Source organism: Suncus etruscus, chromosome 12, assembly GCF_024139225.1.
Source record: "Suncus etruscus isolate mSunEtr1 chromosome 12, mSunEtr1.pri.cur, whole genome shotgun sequence".
Taxonomy (NCBI): domain Eukaryota; kingdom Metazoa; phylum Chordata; class Mammalia; order Eulipotyphla; family Soricidae; genus Suncus; species Suncus etruscus.
This window is the reverse complement of record NC_064859.1, coordinates 88,665,887-88,685,822: the sequence shown is the minus strand read 5'-3', so window position 1 is coordinate 88,685,822 and position 19,936 is coordinate 88,665,887. Positions and strand designations below refer to the sequence as shown.

The window sequence follows — 19,936 nt, the reverse complement described above, 5'->3', positions numbered from 1 at the left end:
CGATGGTGGCCGGGACCTAGTGCTGGCCTGGTATGTGGGGAGAGTGTGTGCGGTTCCTTGGAGTCTATCATCCTCTGCCTCTCAGAAAGGGCTGGGGAGCCCCTGGAGGTGTGGGGCCCCAGAACGGGGTGGGGATCTCCTGCTGGCTGAGGGCCCAGGAGCCTGTGCAGCTGGGGGTAGGGGTTGGGCCGGGGCAGTGGCTGCTCTGAGCCTGTGTGTGTGAGGGCCCTTGGGAGGGGAGGTGGAGGAGAGTTGGCTACTGGCTCTGTGACAGGAGTCACGCTTCAGGAACCTGCAAGAGAGGGAAGGAGAAAAGCGACATACAAGCGTCCTACAAAGGAACAGACCCGAGCACAGCTGGAAGGAGGCAAACCTTTGAATCAGGTCCTTGAAATACAAGCTGCAGGAAGCTAGAACATTTTGGTGGACTTCAAACTCTCTGCCTTCAACAACAATTTTCAGGTCTGTAAACGCTTTCGCTCTGCGCTGCTGGTTCAATTCCTTCAACATTTCTGCAGAACAGAGAAGACAGACAGGGCCAGGTTCCCATTAAGAGTTTTCTTTTTCTTTTAAATTTTTTAATTAAAAAAAAATTTCCCCCAAGAAGTAGAGAAAAAGGAAAATACTTGAAACTGTTTTCTTGGCAAGACTGGCTCTACACTGACAGTCTAAAGAAAGTCACACACATAATGCGTCAACAGGCAGCAATCGGAGGGGCCACAGAATCAAAGGAATCACAACTTTCAAAAGCAAAAATGAAAACAAAAAAACCATACACACACACATACACGCATATACACAACCCCAAAACAAAAATGAAAACAAATATCAAAGGGGGAAAAAAATAAAACCCAGGTATTGAAAGGTCAGGCGGGCATGGGGGGTGGAGGGCAGGTTCCCACAGTGACGATCGGAGACATGAAGAATACATGACCACAGATAGCTGACAACCCCCGGCCCACGGGACAAGCTCTCCCGATGCCAATGGTGCCGATGGAGCGATGCTGGGGACAGCGTGGCACTGAGATGTCACAATGGCTGACATGGGCCAAAGGAGTCGCGATTTCAAACTTTGCAAAAACAGCCACGCATGGACCAACTTCTGGAGATACCCCCCCCCCCCAAGAAAGCACGCGTAAAGGGGGGCTGTTGAGCCGTTTTTTTCCTTTTTTCACTTTTGGGCTGCAGTCAGCCTGCATTCTGGGATCGTTCTTGAGGAGGGGTGAGGGCCACTCTGCAGTTCCATGGGGTCCCAAGCATGGCCTCTGGAACAGTCCTGCCCTGATTTGTACCTACCTTTGCTGGTTGTCCTGGACACCTGGGCTTGACCCCCTCCCAGGGACTTGGACCTGAGTAGCCAGAAATTTTTCCTAGCCCCAGCTCAGATGGGTAAGGGAATGAACCTACCACTGTTTCTTTTTTTTTTTTTTTCTTTATTTTATTTTTATTTTTTTGTGTTTTGGGCCACACTCAGTGGCACTCAGGGGTTACTCCTGGCTCTCAGCTCAGAAATCGCTCCTGGCAGGCATGGGGTTATCATATGGGATGCCGGGATTTGAACCACCGTTGGTCCTGGGTTGGCCGCTTGCAAGCCCTACTGCTGTGCTATATCTCTGTATCCCACTCAGTTTCTCTCACTTCCAGAGGTTGATCCTTCAGGTGCTCCACCCTCACCAGCCAGCTCCTTGCACCCCTGAAATGAATGAACTTGTCCTAAACACAGCCAGAAGCTGGACAGCAGCAGCCCCAAATTGGGAGCTGGAATAAACAAGCTGGTGAGCTAGAGAAAAGTGCTTTGGTGGGTGAATGGAAGGGGAATTCACAGAATTGAGCTGCATCCTCCAAGGCTGCCACCATCACCTTGAGCCCCCAGGTCTGTGTTGAACCCTGGCAAATAGTCCAGAATTATCCTGTATCTGACCTGTCATCTCTGTCCCCTGGGCCAGCTGCAGCAGCTGCTCATGGAGCCTGCCCTGCTGTGAGCCCATATGTCTGTGACAAGCCCAGAGCTCCGGGCGCTGTATGTGTGTATGAAATGGGGACAGAGATGTTGCTATACTAGAACACAGCACCATGCAGCCAAGTGGAGTGTGGCAGGGGGTGTGCAAAGGAGGCAGTTCGCAAAGAGCAGAGTTCACGGACAATAAGGATATGACATCTGGGCACTAGGTATTCTGGAAGAAGCTCCAGAGAGTCATGAAAGAGTGGGATCATGATTCTTTACATGACTGAAACCCAAACACAATCATGTATGTAATCAAGGTGTTTAAAGAAAAAAAAAAGAGTGGGGTCATGAAGTGTCGGCCAAGAAAATACCACTGAGTGAGCTGGGCCTCAAGAGCAACCCAGCTCCATACCCCAGTCAGGCCTGACAACCCAACCTCATGAGCTCCCAGGCTGGTTCCTTCCCTGCCCCTTCCTCTGGCTCCTTTCCACTTACCCTGGTCAGTGCCCCTTAAATTCCAGTTCACTGCCATTTCTCCTTCCTCCCTCTTCCACCTTTCCTGCCCTCTCCAGTGCTTCACCCCCGAAGCCTGCACTTCCTCCTTGACTCCTGGTAGATTTTGGTCCCATCTGAGTTTGCATAAGTGAAAAGTGGGAGTCATAGTGACTGGGCCATAGTGAAAGTTTCTTGAAGGCACAACAACATTCATTGACAATGAGCCATACGGTGCATCAGTCGAGCTGTTTCCGGCAACACTCGCCCCAATTGCATTTCTTGGAGAGAAGGTGTTTTCCATGAGTGGAAGAAGTTAAAGAAGTCCTGGTTTGGAGCATTTTATGGGTTATGATTTTTTTTGTTGTTGTTGTCTACTTTGAGGCCACACCTGACAGTGCTCAGGGTTTTGCTCCTGGCTCTCTGCTCAGAAAACATTCCTGGTGGAGTTTGGGGAACCTTCTGGGGTAATGGGGATCAAACCTGGGTTGGCTGTGTGCAAGGCAAGTCCCTTAGTCCTAAATTATTCTCGGGCCCCAAAGACTTTTATCACCAGTGAGTGTTGGCTTATTTCTATTTCCTATCTCTCCCCTCCCAAAGGGAATCAAACATTTGCCAGAGAAGTAAGGGTGCTAGAGGCAAGAGAGTGGGGTGTCCAAGCGAGGAGCCCCTTTGCTTACTTTCTGATACCCACTCTGAGCACAGTCTTGGCAGAGAGTAGGCTCTAGGCTGCCCACCCCATCCCCTGCATCTTGGGGGTTGTAGTTCCTTTCCCACCTTTTGAGTATCCTCTGGTTGTGGGACTTGCTTGGACCATAAATGTGGGTAAAGTCTAGCTGTGAGCCACAGCCCCTGGCTCCCTTTTGTTCTTTCTCTTGAGACCCTCATGGGTCTCCCACAACAGTCTGGGGGAGCAGCACCCATATGGGAGGCCAGATAGACAGCTTTAGGGGCAGTCCCACAAGCTTCCTATTCAAGGTCAGCACACCAGGCCCCACCAGCTGAGCCCCTCCACGGGCCGTGCAGTTATCTTTGACCTAAGGCTCTATGTTCAGCCATTCAGAGGCTCCCAATTTCGTGTGTTTAATGGCTTTTATAGAAACAAACAAACGAAAAAATACTTCCCTGGGAATCTAACTCCTTTAAGCACAGAGTGTCCTCCCTGAGGTCTGTCAGAGTGCATGCACCTGCATGTTTCTGGCACTAGAGTCCCTTTAACATTGCCAGCTGTTGTCTTGGGGGTGTCCCAACACTGTTGGTGTGGCCCAAGTATCCCCAAGATGCATTGCATCTTGATCCAACGACATGGTTGACTAAGAATCACTGATAGATTCCTGGATACAGGTGTAAAAGCTTGAGCATAGGGATCCTCAGGAGGCCCCAATATATGCCCCCCTAGTTGCAACTGAGGCTACTACTTTCCCCGACATGGTTCTGTCCCATCCACTTTGAGATACAATAACAGATAATAGGGGCAGGTGGAGAAGGTAGGAGTACACCAGGACTCAGAGAACTTCCTGGGGACACGGACTTCTTTGCTGACCTTATGTAGGTACAGGGAAGTTTGCCTGCCCAGCCCTTTCTTCATAGCCCCTGGGCTTTGGAGTGTCAAGGCCATTCTCTGGAAGGTTCCTCTTCAAAACCGAGATATGATGGGGGAAACATCCCTCCATCGTCATTCTCCCCAGCCCTTCTCAGCCCCTGCTCTGCTGTCCTGACTCCCCGAAACCTTCCTTCTTTAAGTGGACACAGATGGGCTAGTGAACAGAAAATCTCACGTCACCTCACTTCCCATCCACAAGGCGCCCGTTTTGCAGGGTCCCCTCTCCTTCGAGGTTGACCGAGGGTCTGTGAGATGGAAGACCCCATTTTCTTTATTCATGACTCATCAACAGATGTTGGGGAAGCACCCCTCTTTAGGCTACTGTGGATTGTGCTGCAATGAGATTCCTTTAAACCTCCCCAAGGTCAGGTTTGAATGCACCTTGTACCCCTGACCCCCAGTAAGGCTCTTTGGATCCAGCAGCAAGTGGTGCAAGGGACATTGGGGCTGACTCACTCTTTTGGGGACTTAAAGCCACAGAAAGAACCGAGAGTGAGGATGAAGCTGCAGATAAACATCCACATATTTTTCACCCGGCGACGCGAGTGACTTGTCAAAGACGGATGATTGCGCCCGAGCTGGACCAAAGGGCTGTGTGCGGCGGTAATAAAGAGGAAGAGATGTCAACTGTTAAAAGGCGGCGCGTTTCCGTGGCTTTGCGGTGGCGGAGTCCATTAAATCAGAGCCCTAAGAAAGGTTACGTGGACAAATAATTTTTTTTCAGAGCCCGACTGAGAACCCAGTTAGATGATAAATGCTCCTGATTTTGTGGGTATCTATGACACATATTTGATAAAGGACCAGAAAAAAAAGGATGAACTCAGAAGAGTCATGAAATAGATGGAGAGAGCTCAGTGCTGATGGCGTGATGCACACCCAGAGAATGTCACCCTGAGCTGAGGGCACAGTGTGGAGTGACACATGCCTGAGGAAGAGTCAGCTCTGAGGTGAGAAAGGGTGATGGATGATGACCTGGACCCAGTTTCTGTGACTACTGCATAGAAGGGCCATTGCAGCTTGGGGAGGGTGGGCTAGAGGGCTAGAGGGCCAGACAGGCTCCTCTCCTCCTCCTACAAAGGTCCTACCCAGTAGGACCTACATTGAGCCACCAGTGGGCCTCCACATTTAGCTTGAGTCAGAAGAATGTGGGCTCTTGGAGATTGCACCAGCTCCAGTCTCAAGTCTCTGGCGGGGGAAGTGAATTGAATTATTCCAGGAAATTGGGGTCTCTAAAAAGGAAGAATGAGGGTCCTGGAAGCACATCACAAAAGGAGCTGGTGTGCTGGTGATAAAGTGGAAATTCCTGTCTCTGCTCTGCTAGGGAGTTGGCACCCCAAGTATAGTTATCAGGCCGAGTTGCCAGCCTGTCCGGCTATCCAAGGCTGGTGACATGACTTGTCTCTTCCTGAGCAATATGTGGCCATTCCTGTCTCTGCAAAGATGAAGAGGGTTAATTTCTAGTTGGAGCATTTTTCAGAATGTCAGCTACAGTTTTCTTCTTAAAAGTTTTGGGACCGAGATTCCTCCAAAAACTGGAAATCGAGCTCCCATACGATCCAGCTATACCACTCCTAGGAATATACCCTAGGAACACAAAAATACAATACAAAAACCCCTTCCTTACACCTATATTCATTGCAGCACTATTTACCATAGCAAGACTCTGGAAACAACCAAGATGCCCTTCAACAGACGAATGGCTAAAGAAACTGTGGTACATATACACAATGGAATATTATGCAGCTGTCAGGAGAGATGAAGTCATGAAATTTTCCTATACATGGATGTACACGGAATCTATTATGCTGAGTGAAATAAGTCAGAGAGAGAGAGAGAGAGAGAGAGAAACGCAGAATGGTCTCACTCATCTATGGGTTTTAAGAAAAATGAAAGATACCCTTGTAATAATAATTTTCAGACACAAAAGAGAAAAGAGCTGGAAGTTCCAGCTCACCTCAGGAAGCTCACCACAAATAGTGATGAGTTTAGTTAGGGAAATAACTACATTTTGAACTGTCCTAATAACAAGAATGTATGAGGAAAATGGAGAGCCTGTCTAGAGTACAGGCGGGGGTCGGGTGGGGAGGAGGGAGACTTGGGACATTGGTGATGGGAATGTTGCACTGGTGATGGGTGGTGTTCTTTACATGACTGAAACCCAAACACAATCATGTATGTAATTAAGGTGTTTAAATAAATTTAAAAAATTATTTAACTGAAAAAAAAAGTTTTGGGACCACTATGGTTAAAAACTCTGGAATAATTTATGTTTTTTTGAGTCACATCCAGGGATGTTCAGGGCTTATTCCTGGCACTTTGCTCAGTAATTACTCCTGTTTGTGCTTTGGGGATTATATTGGATGCCAAGGATAGGACTCAGGTTGGCCATATGTAAGGCAAGTGTTCTACCTGCTGTACTATTCTGGCCCCCTCTGGGATATTGTTGGAATGGGGATGGGCTAAACCCACTCCTACCATGAGAAAATTGGCAGTCTCTGCCCACACCTGCCATCTTCCTGGCACAAAAACGGCCCAACTCCTCTATCAAGCTCCAAGAGAAAATAATGGCTGCTGACCCTTCCCTCAGAGTCTGATTGAGGCTGATCCCTCTTGGACATTCTCAGAAAGTGTGTGTGTGTGTGTGTGTGTGTGTGTGTGTGTGTGTGTTTGCAGACCCTTTCTGAATAAACCATAGCAGTCCAGCACCATACCCTACACCGGGGGTCTCAAACTCAATTTACCTGGGGGCTGCAGGAGGCAAAGTTGGGGTGATCCTTGAGTGAAAAGTCAGTAGTAAGCCTTGAACATTGGGGGGTGTGATCCAAACAACTAAAACAAAACAAAACAAAAAAAGATTCCTCTAGGGCAGGGCCACAAAATGTTGTACGAAGGGCCGTTTGCGGCCCGTGGGCCGTGAGTTTGAGACCCCTGCCCTACACCCTCATACAGAACTGGCCAAACTCTATAACCTTATTAAACCTCATTAACCTTATTAAACTGCCAAACCACCAAATTTGTTTTCAGATCTATAGATCTATAGCATCCTGGACTTGAACATGCTAATAGTATAGTAGTGTCAGCTTTTCACTGACAGGGAATCAGTAGATTCCCCTTTTGGCATAAACTACAGCAGGCCAATACCATCCCCTACACCCTCCCACAGAAAGGACCCAGCTTCTCAAACTTTCAAACCACCAAATTTGTTTCAGATCTATAAACCCTGGATTGTGTGGTCAACAACTCAATGTTGTATTAACCCAGTAGTGTCAACCCAGTATTGTCACAGGAAACCTGATGGGAAAGTTCCAAAGTAATCTCCCTAGCCCAGTAGGCCTAAAGAATAACACAGAAGACTCAACTAGCACCAACCACAGCCTAGTAAATCCTTAGATACCAACTTTAGTCAAACCATGGAGAGATAGAAAATTTATTTCAAATGGACCCTTGTTGATCTAAGTTTTGATAATCCCACTTACTTTTGTACTGTAACCAACAACCTGAAGTAAATTTGTAGCTGCAAGGGGGCAGCTAGGGTGGTGGATGGGAAGTTGGGGACATTGGTGAAGAAAAGGTCACCTAGGTCCTGGTGCTGCCCTGAATTTGGGGACCCGTCTATTCTGGATGTAGGAGGTGATCCCCTGGGTGGAAACCTAGTGCTGGACAGAGTGGAAGACTGAGTAAGGTGGACAGGACAGAGGGCAGCCCCCCTGCATTGAAATCAGATTGAGGTGATAAACCTCCCCTTGTCCCAGCTGTGTCCCCCCTGTAACAGTCATCTGTCAGCAAGGAGATGTGTGTGAGGGCAGATGTGCAGGAAACCAAAATGACCCAAGAGTCCAGCTCTCCCATCCTGCTGGTGAGCTGCTCAGGCTGGCCCATGGATACCACTCAGGCCCAGATGGGGTACGGTGTGGGGAGGGCTCTGGGGCCATACCCAGTGATGCAGGGGCAGGTGCAGTGCCTGCAATGGACCTCATGCCTCAGGTATGTCAGGCCGAGGCTGTAGTTGTCTGAGCTCTCTCCCTGATCCTAGAGTTTTCTTGGTGTGATGAGATCTGGCTGCCTGAAGGGAACACAGGTTGAGGGTGAAATGCGGAGGCCCCCGCAAGCTGCTCTGGGCATGACATGCTGTCTTTGTTCAGAGCATCCTGTTCCCCCCTACTAAGGCCAAGTGTAAATACTGCCTTCTGGAGGTGTCTGGGGTTCATCACCCCTGAGGTCACTTTCTCCTCTCCAAACCTCAGGGGGAACCTGTGGGTAAAGAGGGCATGTGCCCCAGGGGACAGGAGTTTCAGAACTCCAGGGCACAGGAGTTCCAGAGTCAAGTTCCAGAACTCAACTGGGTGGGGGAATAGATGGAAGGGGGTCCAAGCTGGCTCCCTCTTGGTGATCAAGTAAAGGCTTCTTTAAGGGATGGAGCCTGGATGGATCAATCTTATGCCCAACGCAGCTGCAATCAGCTCAAGAAGACCTACTAGTGGAAGACTTTTCTCAGCACCACCACTTGGCGCTGGAGAGGTCGTGGAGTTCCCCAACAACTCAGAAGGGATCTTATCTGTCCTAGCAAAGGTAGATCCCAATGGCGAGGGGCTTGAGTTTTGGGGCTGCCAGCTGATCAGTCCCCAGCATCTTTCTGAGGGTGCTTTTGTCCCTTCAATCTCTGCTCTTCTGTCAGGGTGCAATTGTTCCTTTGTGTCCCTTAGGAAGACATGTAAGTGTGCCCAGATTGTGTTCATGGCTGCAGGAGGAGACAGGAGGATTCTGGGGTAGGGGCAGGCCTAGGCTTTCTTTGGTCAGAGCTCAGAAAAGCCTTGCTTAGAACTAGTTTTGAAGGTAAGTTATGGAGGGAAGGCTAGTCAGGGAAGTCTGACTGGGCCAGAGAAGGGATTGTGGATGGGAGATATGAGCTGATAGCTGGGGAGACAGGGCTGTTCCCTGAGAGTATGGCTTAGAAACATTCCAATAGCAGAAGAGCCCATGGAAGGTCCTGGACTCAGAACACGGGGCCTGTGATTGATGGGTTGGGGCAGACAGAGGGAGAGGTCATGGGTATGCGTGGGGGTGCAAAATGATGTAGAACATTGCACGAAGGGACACCAGGCCTTTCTAGCACCTTCCCTGGGAGCACCCACTATAAAAACAAACAAACAAACAAACAAACAAAAAAAAGCGATGCACCTGAGAGGGTAACAGAGATAGTACAGCATTTAGTTAGGACATTTGTGGTGGTTCCAATCCCCTATACCACAAATGATCCCCTGAACCCTGCCAGGTGAGATCCTTGAGCACAAAAATAAGCCCTGGGCTCAGCTGGATGTGGCCAAAAAAAAAAAAAAAGAAAAAAAAGAAAGAAAAGGAGGCAGAGCGATAGTACAGGAGAAGGACATTTGCCTTGTACGCGGCTGCCCAGGACAGACCTGAGTTTTATCCCTGGTGACCCATATGATCCCCCAATACCCCAAGCCAGGAGCGATTTCTGAGTGCATAGCTAGGAGTAACCCCTAAATATCACTGGGTGTGGCCCCAAAACAGAAAACTGAAAGAAAGAGAAGGAAAGAAGGAAGAAAGAAATGAAGGAGAGAATGAAGGAAGGAAGGAAGAAATAAAGAAAAAAAGAAAGAAAGAAAGAAAGAAAGAAAGAAAGAAAGAAAGAAAGAAAGAAAGAAAGAAAGAAAGAAAGAAAAGGAAGAAAGGGAAGGAAGGAAGAGAAAGGAAGGAAGAAAGGAAGAAAGGGAAAGGAAGGAAGAAAGGGAAAGGAAGGAAGGAAGAAAGAGAAAGGAAGGAAGGAAGGAAGGAAGAGCAACCTCAGTTCTAACGTCGTCTCTCTTTAAACCTGGAGAGATAAATAGTGGGAAGTGGCAGGGCTAGCACCATCTATCACATTTGGCTTCTCCTCCAAAGTGGCCCAGCTGGGCATCTGGGCAGGGAGGAAATCAACAGCTTGGAGGTCATCTCAAAGTTCAGGGGACCAGGTGCTCCCCACAGCACAGCCCAGAGATCTGCACTGGCCACCCCTGCCCCAGGGACTGCTGGGAGTCTCTGCATGGATGGCTTCAAACAGTGTGTGACCTGAGAGTGGGAGACCCATCCTGGCCCAGACACCCCAGAATTCCCAGGGTTCCCAGACCCCTCAGTATGGCCACTGACACGACCTGCCTCAAGAGTCTTCCTCATCCTTTTCCTCGCATCAGGCCCCCCTAGATGCAGACAAACAACTGAGGCTTGGGCCGGGAGCCAAGAGTTTCTGATTTCATAGTGTGGGATGCACCCGAGTTCTAAAAGGTCCCCAGAAAATGGTGATGGGAGGGCACAGTGGTCTCAAGACCACATTGCTGATTTGATTGGTCTGTGTTGTTTATGTTCTCAGAGTGTCCAGGTCTATAACTCAGAGCTCAAAGAAATTTATTGAAGGGGAAAAAAAATTAAAAAATTAAGAAATGGCGGCTCAAGGAAACAGCGACGTATGCAAATGAATGCGAATAAACACACACTTTCATACATATGTTTATGCAAATATTCCTGTGGCCCTAGCAAATCACTCACCCGCCTGCAAACAGCTGCCTATGATTTCTTGGTGAGAACTGCGGGCAGGGTGCCCGGGTTAATGACAGGTGGTATCCTGACCTCCATGAACAGACGTCTCTACTAGCAAACTCATCCTATGTGCTCCCCATTTTCCTCCCCCACTGGGGTGCACCCAAGTCCCTTCCCCTGCAAACTTGGGCCTCACTCTAGGCCAGAGGCTCGATTGCGGGGAGCACAAGGAGCAGCTGCCTGGGGGGTGAGGGCACCCTCCAAAGCCACTGGGTCTGTGAGCAGAGAAAGTGAAGATGTTTAGAGGGCAGCTGGCTGGGCAAGGACTGAAAATGGTGGGAAGGCCTTAAAGTTGACTGGGCGGGACCTGGGGTGGTGGGCGTGGCTTGATGACAACTGGGAGGTGCCTGATGGTATGGGGCGGGGCTTGAGACTGGGTGGAGCCTATGAGTGTTGGCAACTCTGCCCATCAGGGCCCAGGCTGCCTTGAACTCTGGCCCAGCCAGCAGGTAGCTCAGACCTCTGCAATAGGTACCGTCCCCCCACAGCTCACTGACAGAAGCCTCTGGAAGATCCCAAATTTCTGCAGAAAACTCATCTTGCCTCTCTCCGATTTCTCAGGGGAAGCTGACGACAGCTCCAGTTCTAGTATGCATCCTTCCCTGGTCTTCTGAGAGATGCCAAAGCCTCCCCCCAAAAAAATACTCCCACTTTTCCTTTTCTACAGACTCCACACTCACTAAAGCCTCCTCCTGCTGGGCACACTCTTCTGTGCCAGGCTTGTTGCTCTACTGCTGTGCAGTTTGGAGGTGGTCTCCACCCCCCACAAAGAGGGAACTGGGATAATACAGTGACGATCCCCTGAGAACTGACCTTGGCATTGGGGGTGGGGAAAGTGGGAGGCCCTGGAGTGACATGAGTCCTTGAGTCTCTAGAGAGGTAGAGGCCATCAACTCTTGGGAGGTTCCAGGAAGAGAGAGGGAAGCTGTGTCCCCATACAGGATAAACAGAGCTTCTTCCTCCATGTTCCTACTTGCTTTTGCTCAGCTCTTGGGGTGATTCAGGTATTGGGGTTAAAAGGGCTTGTCTTCAGGAGAGCAGAGATATTCAGTGCCTCTCACCAGGGGTCCCATGCATAGCCTCTGTTGGAAGAAGGCCCCTCTACCATCAAAAAGAAACCACATTCTGGTGCTGGTGGAAGGGGGAATTCCTTTTTTTTTTTTTTTTTTTGGTTTTTAGGCCACACCCGGTGACGCTCGGGGGTTACTTCTGGTTATGCGCTCAGAAATCACACCTTGCTTGGGGGACCAAATGGGATGCGGGGGAATCGAACTGAGGTCCGTCCTAGGTCAGTCGTGTGCAAGGCAAGTGCCCTACCGCTGAGCCACTGCTCCGGCCCCGAGGAATGCTTCTTGAGAGAAGGGATAGGAATACACATGAATTCCAGTTCAGGCCTGTTCTGTCTCAGCTTGGTGATGTCTCTGCCCAGCACCCAAGATCTGATGACCCACCTCCAGGGTGTCTTTTTGGTATCAGCACACACCCCCTACCCAGCAAGTCACCCTGATGTCTTGGGAAGCAGCTGGATGGGCTCTGCCCTACACACCCTCTTCCTTCTTGTTCCTCTAACTTTCTAGGAGCAAAGACTTGCACACCAGAAAGAGTCTGGCGGTGGGGAGGGTCAGGGTTAGAGGGAGCTCAGGGCTCTCTCCCACTGCCCGCTCACTGTGTGGCCTTAAAGCTAGTGTTGCACAGAGCAGATTTATTCTACAATGGCTTCAGGCTGGCCTTTCACCTCTTGGGCTTTCAGAGCCACTTGCAGAGTCCTGTGGCTCCTACCCCCAGTAGCTGTGAGGTACAGGAGCATGGAGATAAAGGTGATAATATCGGAAGGAGAGAGGTATGTTGGGGGTCATGGGCAGGTAGGTGAGTATTGCTGGGGTCTGGCGTCTGTCCATGAGGGTCCACTTTGGACTAAGTATAGTGCATCTAGAGGGCACATGGGATAAGGCAGTCAGTTAGCGCTCAGACCCCTTTATCTGTTTCTGTGAATACATAAAGTATAGGTGTATACTATACACCTCACTCAAGACCAGGGTAGGGGTGCCCCGAAGTTGAAAATGAGAGTCTAGAACTTAGAGACCAGCACCACCCCAGAATTTACATCTAGCGCTCAAAAATAAAATTCAGCACCAAGCACCCCGGCCAATGTTTGACACAGAGTCAAGAGTCCAGATTTATGACCTGGAGCTCAGACAACTGGAGGAAGGCCTGAGCCCCTGCTCGACGCTATGTTCCAATGTGTTCTTGTTGCTGCCTCAGCCCTCTGACTGGCACCTGACAGTGTGCCATGGATTAATTATGGTCAGAGCTTTTCCACATGTAATAAAAAGTCTTTTAAAGTATCCCTATGGGAGGTGATTAACTCTATTAAGTGGCATTATGGATCTTCCTATCTGTTGCTTTCATAAACATAGTTGTAGGTGGAATGTTTTATTACGGGCATAAAAATGTCCCACATTACAATGCATAAGCACATATTGATGTTATATTTCTTGACTGTGTTGCACGCCCCAGTCCCCAACAGAAAAGAAACGACATGTCTTAATAATTTATGCTCCAAGTTTTAAACCAGGATTATCAATGGCAGCTTTTGAGCTTTCTCTTTTGGCAGCACAATAGATCATAGTAAAAATGCACCGACAAGCGATGTGTCCGTTTGATTTTTTTTTTTTTTCTCTCCACCTGAATCAGCAAGCCCAAACTCCAGACACAGCAGTTTAGGGGCAAGCAGCACTGAAGAATTTAAGTCTAAGCATTTAATCTGTTCTTTCCATAAATTTCTGCTGCTTGTGCTTTATAATGATTCTACCAGAGGAAGTTTATTTATAACGCCGATTTTCAGCCTCAGCACATCGAAAACACAACGGCCATCGCTCAGTCAATAGCTTACAGCCATGTATAATATCAACTCCGGAAATCAAAAGCCCATTTGAAGAAAAGAAGGCTCAGATTAAAGTCACTTTAAGACATCAATAACTTGGAACTGGCTGAAGAGAAGTTATAAATATCCAGCCTGCGCATATGCAAATGTTCCATTGCAGACGTGTGGGCCCCCAGTCGGCTGATGCTTTGCATGGGAACCTCCTGGTCCCTTCGGGACTGCATGTGTGACAGCTCTGGGGGCGTGGCCTGACACTGGGGGCGTGGCCTGTAGACACGCCCCTCTCGAGACCGAGTGATGCAGCCAGTGGGCTGGGCCTTGATCTGTCACAGCTCCAGGGGCGGGACCTACCACCAGGGGGCGGGGCCTGAGGACACGCCCCTCTTGCAGCCTAGTGATGCAGCCAGTGAGCTGGGCCTTGACCTGTGGCAGCTCTGGGGGCGTGGTCTGATTCAGGGGGCGGGGTCTGTAGACACGCCCCTCTTGTAACCCAGCGATGCATCCAGTGGGCTGGGTCTTGACTTGCTACAGCTCTAGGGGCAGGGACTGCCACAAAGGGGCGGGGGCTAGCACCAGGGGGAGGAGCCTATAGACACGCCCCTCCTGCTACCTAGTGATGCAGCCAGTGGGCTGGGCCTTGATCTGTCACAGCTCCCCGGGGGCGGGACCTACCATTGGAGGGCGGGGCCTGAGGACACGCCCCTCTTGCAGCCTAGTGATGCAGCCAGTGGGCTGGGCCTTGGCCTACAGCTCTGGGGGCGTGGCCTGACTCAGGGGCGGGGCTACAGACACTCCCCTCTTGTAACCTAGCGATGCAGACAGTGGGCTGGGTCTTGACCTGCTACAGCTCTAGGGGCGGGGCCTAGTACCAGGGGGTGGAGCCTATAGACACACCCCTCTTGCCACCTTGACCTGCACTTTTCCTACAGATGAATAGCACCCAAATATTAGAATTGCTAGAATAGAGGAAAGCAGCGTCTTTGTGGTTTATTTCCCAAAGGGCAGGAACTATCCAGTGTGTGTGTGTGTGTGTGTGTGTGTGTGTGTGTGTTATTCAGAGGCCACACCAGTTGGTGCTCTGGGGTTTTTATCACTCAAGCATTGCTTGGAAAGCACGTTTCCAAGAATTGCATGGAAAGCGCCAGCTCCCAGGGGCACTTTGACTACATCTCAGCTCTTAAGCATTTCTGATGTCCTTTCTCAAGCCAATCCTGGCAATGAGCTCATTCTCAGCTTGGGGCATGGAAATGGGAGTCACATTTACCATTGGGAAGGAGAAAGCAGCAAGCACCTTGCAAAGTTCCTAAGGAGTTTGCACTCGTCCGCCTGCTCCGAGAGGGACTCGTCATATTAGATCTTTAATCTTCATGGATCATCTCCAAGTCACCCAGGAGGAGGAAAAGGAAGCTCAGAAGACTTTCCTCTGGCCTCAGTGGCAGAACCAAAATTTGAATGAAGCTCGGACTCTGATTCAAAGCCTTTGTTTTGGATGTTTTAGCTATTATTTTGGAGATCCCTAGGAGCAAACACAGGATCTCAGACTATCACTCGGGTGGAGACTTTAGAGTTTTATTAAACAGCCACTATATTCTGCCTCCCCATCCCCCCCCCCCCCGCCCGTATATCCTAGATTCCTTTCTCTGGGCAGGGAAGTGCCTGTCCTAGAGCTCAGAAGAATTTTGAGGCACTTGGCAAGGTAGGGTTGGGGTCCCAAGAGTAGTTTAATTGTTGTGGTGTTGGCAAAGGAGGGGAAGTTGGTGGTGGAGACTGCTGGCAGGAGGGCTGGTATGTGGGGCCCATTGGGTGAGATCCTTCGGCTGGACCAAAGTTGGGTGGGAGGAACCAGGGTTGGGTAGGAGGGACCATCACTAAGTTGGAGGAGATGGACAGGACACAGGCAAAGTCCAAGAGTTGATTCTAGAACTTGCTGGGTTTCTGGGAGGGTTGAGATAACAGCCAATGGGTTTCGCTTTCTGACAGGGAGGAAAAACAAATAAGGCATCCTGAGTGGAGTTGGTACCCCAAGTGGAACTGGTAAACTGAACTGCCAGAGATTAGAAGCTACACTGGGGTGACAGTAAGTCCCCAAGAGAAGGAGCTCTGTTCACTACCCAGGAGCACGTTGTGGTCTGCACAGAGCAGGGAGCTCTCCAAGAGCTAGTGCCCATGGGTGACAATTGGGCTAAGTCCCGCATAAGCTCTCAAGAGAGAAAAGTGAGCCAGGGCAGAATGACAGACGCGAAGTCTGACTGAAGACAACTTCCGAGGGTGACTTGTGTCTAAAGATGACCTAAGTCCAGGAGCCACTTCTGGACCTTGTTCTGGCTGTTCCACCCCTTAAATTCTCACCCTTGCTGTCCCCCAGGGCCACTGTTGTCTTACTGTGAGTAGTGCACCTATAGTCATTCATTCATTCATTCATTCATTTAGCATGTAGCTATCAAGCACCTAGCATGTGCCGCCACTCAGAATCCAGTGATGAAAAAAAAAAAAAAGAATCCAGTGATGGACAAAACAGACCAGAATGTTCCACCCAAGACTGCTAGAAGCAGCTCAGCAACCTTGGCACTTCTCAAGGGCAGGAGTGGCCCAGCTGGCTCCCAGGTTGTCTGGGGCTGTCACGCTGGGACAAAGCTTTTTAATTGCAGGTGCTTTTGGAGCTTCCTGCAAATGACTTTAGGAGCAATGATTCATCATTTCTTTTCTTCTTCCCTGGGGAGCCAGGACTGGTCATTTTCCAGGACAAGGGTCACTAAGGAGATCTCTACTCCTGGAGACATATGGCCATCTCTTGCCAGGTATGTGACCTAGTCTGGGGATTGAACACTTCTGAACCCCACACTATTTACCTCCCCTAGCCCCCCTACCCCCAGGCCTGGGTGCTCCAAGTCATAGCACTTAGCAGGTCCAGGGACTACACCTTTGGAGCTGAGGCAGGTTGAGTACATATTGGTCTTGGGGAATATGATTATTTGATCCCCTTTCCCCATTTTGCTGTGAGAACTGGCTCCTACTGGGACGGTCTCTCCTCTTTTCTCTAATTCTCTAGGACAGACCCCAAAGTTGTCTGTTGTTCCACAGAGGGTTTCAGTTTGGCACCTATAGCGGGTCAGGGGATAGTTTCTGGGGTCCCCACTTGGACCGTGGAGGTCATACTTGGGACAGGCTCTCTCAGCTCTGTGGGAACATGTTTAGGAAAATGAAGAGATGAGTACAGTGCTGGCTGATAGAGAAGGTGATGGGGACTAGGGCTGACAAGAGCCCTACCTTCGGTGAACGGAACCTCAGCAGACTTCTGGTCAGACATAGCCTGTTTCCTGTTGGGTCCAACCAACTGGATACTGGCCCAGTCTCTGTCTTGGGAGCCTCCTGTTTGGATAAAGGAGGTAGACAAGGGAAAATCCCAGTAGCTCTAGGCTGGTGCTGGAGTCTGGGAGAGTCTTCAGCAAGTAGCACAAGGCTTTAGGAAGGTGTGAGTGTGGGTGCGAGTACAGATGCTTATGTGAGCAGGTTGTTGGGCAATGATTCAGGGGACCATCCAGGGTGTGGTGGGGTGGTAGTGGTCCCCATTGCAAGGTGTGCAGTGAGAAATGAGGACTACCCAGGACTTTGGTTGGGGTGTTTGCCAGGGCAGGAGGCCTTGTGGGATGCACTTCCAGAAGCTGTTCTCTCTTTAAAGTTGGGAGTGGCGAGAGGCCAGGAAGAGGGGGTGCAGATGCAGATGCAGAAAAGAGCCCTGAGGAGCAGGTGACATTGAGGGGAAGAAAAGCTGAGACCTCTGGGCAGTGTCAGTGGGTTGCTAGGGGGATGGTTCCAGTAGCAGGCCAGGGAGGCTGAGTGTGAAGAGCCAAGAATCCGGGGTCTGGGGTTCTTTAACCCCGGAGCTCTTCTTTATGCCAGGCTGAGCCATGACTCTCCTTCTATGGACTCAAGTGTCCCCAAACCTCAGAGATTCTCAGATAGGGAGGTAGAGCAGATAGTGGGGGGTCTGGCTCCCTTACATCTTCCTACAAGCACATTTGCTGTGCATTCCTGGAACCAGGCTCTGAAGATGCCATGGTCTGACTTCCTGTGTTCCCACCATACTAAAATTGCCTCCATGCTTCTACTCTATTTTCTCCTCTGTCCAATTGGGGGTTCTAACTGCACCCACTTCAGAGCTAGGTGGGAACTGATTTTACTTGGTTTTTGTTTGATATTTTGGGGCCACATCCAGTGGTGCTCAGGGCTTACTCCTGGCTCTGCACTCAGGGATCACTTCTGGCAGGAGTTCTGGGGACCATATGGGGTGCTGGAATTGAACTTGGGTCATCTGCAAGACAAGCACCCTCCCTGCTGTACTATTCAGGCTGCTGTAAGAATTGAGTGTGTCAATCCCTATAGAAGACTTAAAAGAGCACCTAGAAGGTAAGTGCTTTGCGGCATACACCCCACCCTCACACCCTTCCCTGCTACTTACAGGCTATTCCAGTTGCCCACAGCACAGCCCAGGGGGGTGCCTTACAACTCCCATCATCATTGGTTCATTTCTCTGACATTTCTGAAGTAGGGGGCAGGCCAGGGTTTTGAGACCAGGCTTTTGTTTAAAATCTAAATCTGCCTTGGGCAGGGGAATGGGAAAAAAAATCACTGGAATGGATGTGGAGTCAGACATGGGAACAGGTGTCAAGATGAGGGCAAGTGCGGGAAGTCTGGTGGGAATGGGAGGGTGAGCTGAAAAGGGTCCGGCTTCTTGCTCCCATTTCTGTGGGGCTGGGACCTCAGCATGAGAACTGGGGTGATGGCTGGGGAGAATGACCACCGGAGCCTTGTGATGTTTTGGGGTCTGAGAAGGGCTGCATCCTGCCTCCCCTGCCCTGTAGCACAGACCCCAAGGCCATTCTTCACTCTATACCTAAGCCTTGGGCCCTGGGCTTCAGCCTGCATCCTAATTCACCTTCCTTATCTGTCTTGGTGACTTCTGTGTTGGGAAAATCAGAAGTGTCTATAAGGGACAGGGGTCTGTGCCAAGTCTGGGAGGGGCCTTTTGTGAGCTTTGTGGGGAGTCTCAGAGTCAGGCTGATGTCTTATCCCTCACTTACACTCTCCTAATTGGCAATTGAAAGAGACCAGACATGGGGCTGGAGTGGTGGCGCTAGAGGTAAGGCATCTATCTGCCTTGCAAGCTCTAGCCTAGGACGGACCATGGTTCAATCCCCCGGCGTCCCATATGGTCCCCCCAAGCCAGGAGTGATTTCTGAGCACATAGTCAGGAGTAACCCCTGAGCGTCAATGGGTGTGGCCCAAAAACAAACAAACAAAAATTAAGAAACCAAACATGGTCACCCCCAGATTTGGTGACTGATATTGCCACGTGGTTTCCATCCTGGTAACCAGGGCAGGGTAAACCCCGAAAAGAAGGAGTTTTCCTCACAGGCCCTCACAGGCTCTTAGGCGCTCGTTGTTCAGGCTGCAGGGCCCCCAAGAGACAGACTCTCTCAGGATGGGAAGAGTTAGGAATCCTCAATGGAGAAAGGAAGAGGAGAAAAATGAGGGTGGAAAAGAGAAGAGCTAGGGGAAACTGTAAGTGCTGGGCTTTTTGTTGGCTCTGTGGCTCCTCGAGCCTCTTTCTGGGCCTCAGATACCTCTTTAAACTCCTGTTCTAGTCTCTGCTAGAACCTTAGGGGTCTGGATATCCAATATCCAGAAGAGGATATTGAACTGACAACCTGTGTTCAGCGTAGTGAGACTAGTGTAACAGCAAGGTGAGCTCAGGTTGGGCCACCTCTTGACAAGGCTGACCTGGAAGTGTTTCAGGGCATCCTGCACAAAGAAAGGATCAGCCAGCCAGCCCCTCATCCACACCCCCCCATCCCTGGCTCTGTTCTGGATCCTCGGGTGTGCCCGACTCCCTCCCTGGGAGGGTCAGCCAATTCCTTCTGCTCTGCTGAGCTCCTTCAAAGATATCAGCACATGGTTAATCTTCCTTCTGTTCAGAAATTCAGAGTAATTTGCCCGAATGGGGATTTCTGCATATTTATACTAATGTCTGTGTTTAAAGCTTATGAGACAGGGAATTGCAGAGAGATGTCCATTAGCAATATATACAGACTGCAATTATTTCTTTATGGTGTGTGGTTTGACTGCAGAATATTTTATTTCAATGGAACTTGCAGGCTTTGCCTCTTGTGTGTTTCTTCTGTGCCCACAGAAATCAATAAGAGCAGAAAGAAAGGGTAAAGAGGTAAGAATCAAAGGAGCATGGCCTTTTAGGGTTCTAGGGGCCTTGAACGCGCTACCTTGCCAACTGCCTGCTCCCCCAATCTAAATCCATGCACCCAAATGGGGGTGGGGTGCAGGTTCAGCGCATTTAACTATGGGGCTGGAAATGTTTCTAACCCTTTAGGGGGGAGGCAATGCTTCCTTAGGAGGAGCCAGC

General features: G+C 50.0%; 1 protein-coding gene and 1 long non-coding RNA gene across 2 annotated transcripts in view; both read right to left on the bottom strand.

Moving 5' to 3' along the window:
• The window catches only part of KLHL29 (kelch like family member 29), a 257,953-nt gene that overhangs the window by 20,096 nt on the left and 217,921 nt on the right, over nt 1-19,936 (bottom strand). The window contains exon 6 of the mRNA XM_049784506.1: nt 374-512. Within this exon, the coding sequence (XP_049640463.1) occupies nt 374-512 (139 nt within the window). The remainder of the gene's footprint in view (nt 1-373; nt 513-19,936) is intronic.
• LOC126024061 (uncharacterized) lies at nt 13,745-14,043 on the bottom strand. The gene is made up of 3 exons (XR_007500873.1): nt 14,009-14,043; nt 13,873-13,909; nt 13,745-13,772 (listed from the first exon to the last, which is right to left on the bottom strand). It is a non-coding gene; the product is annotated as an uncharacterized LOC126024061 (long non-coding RNA).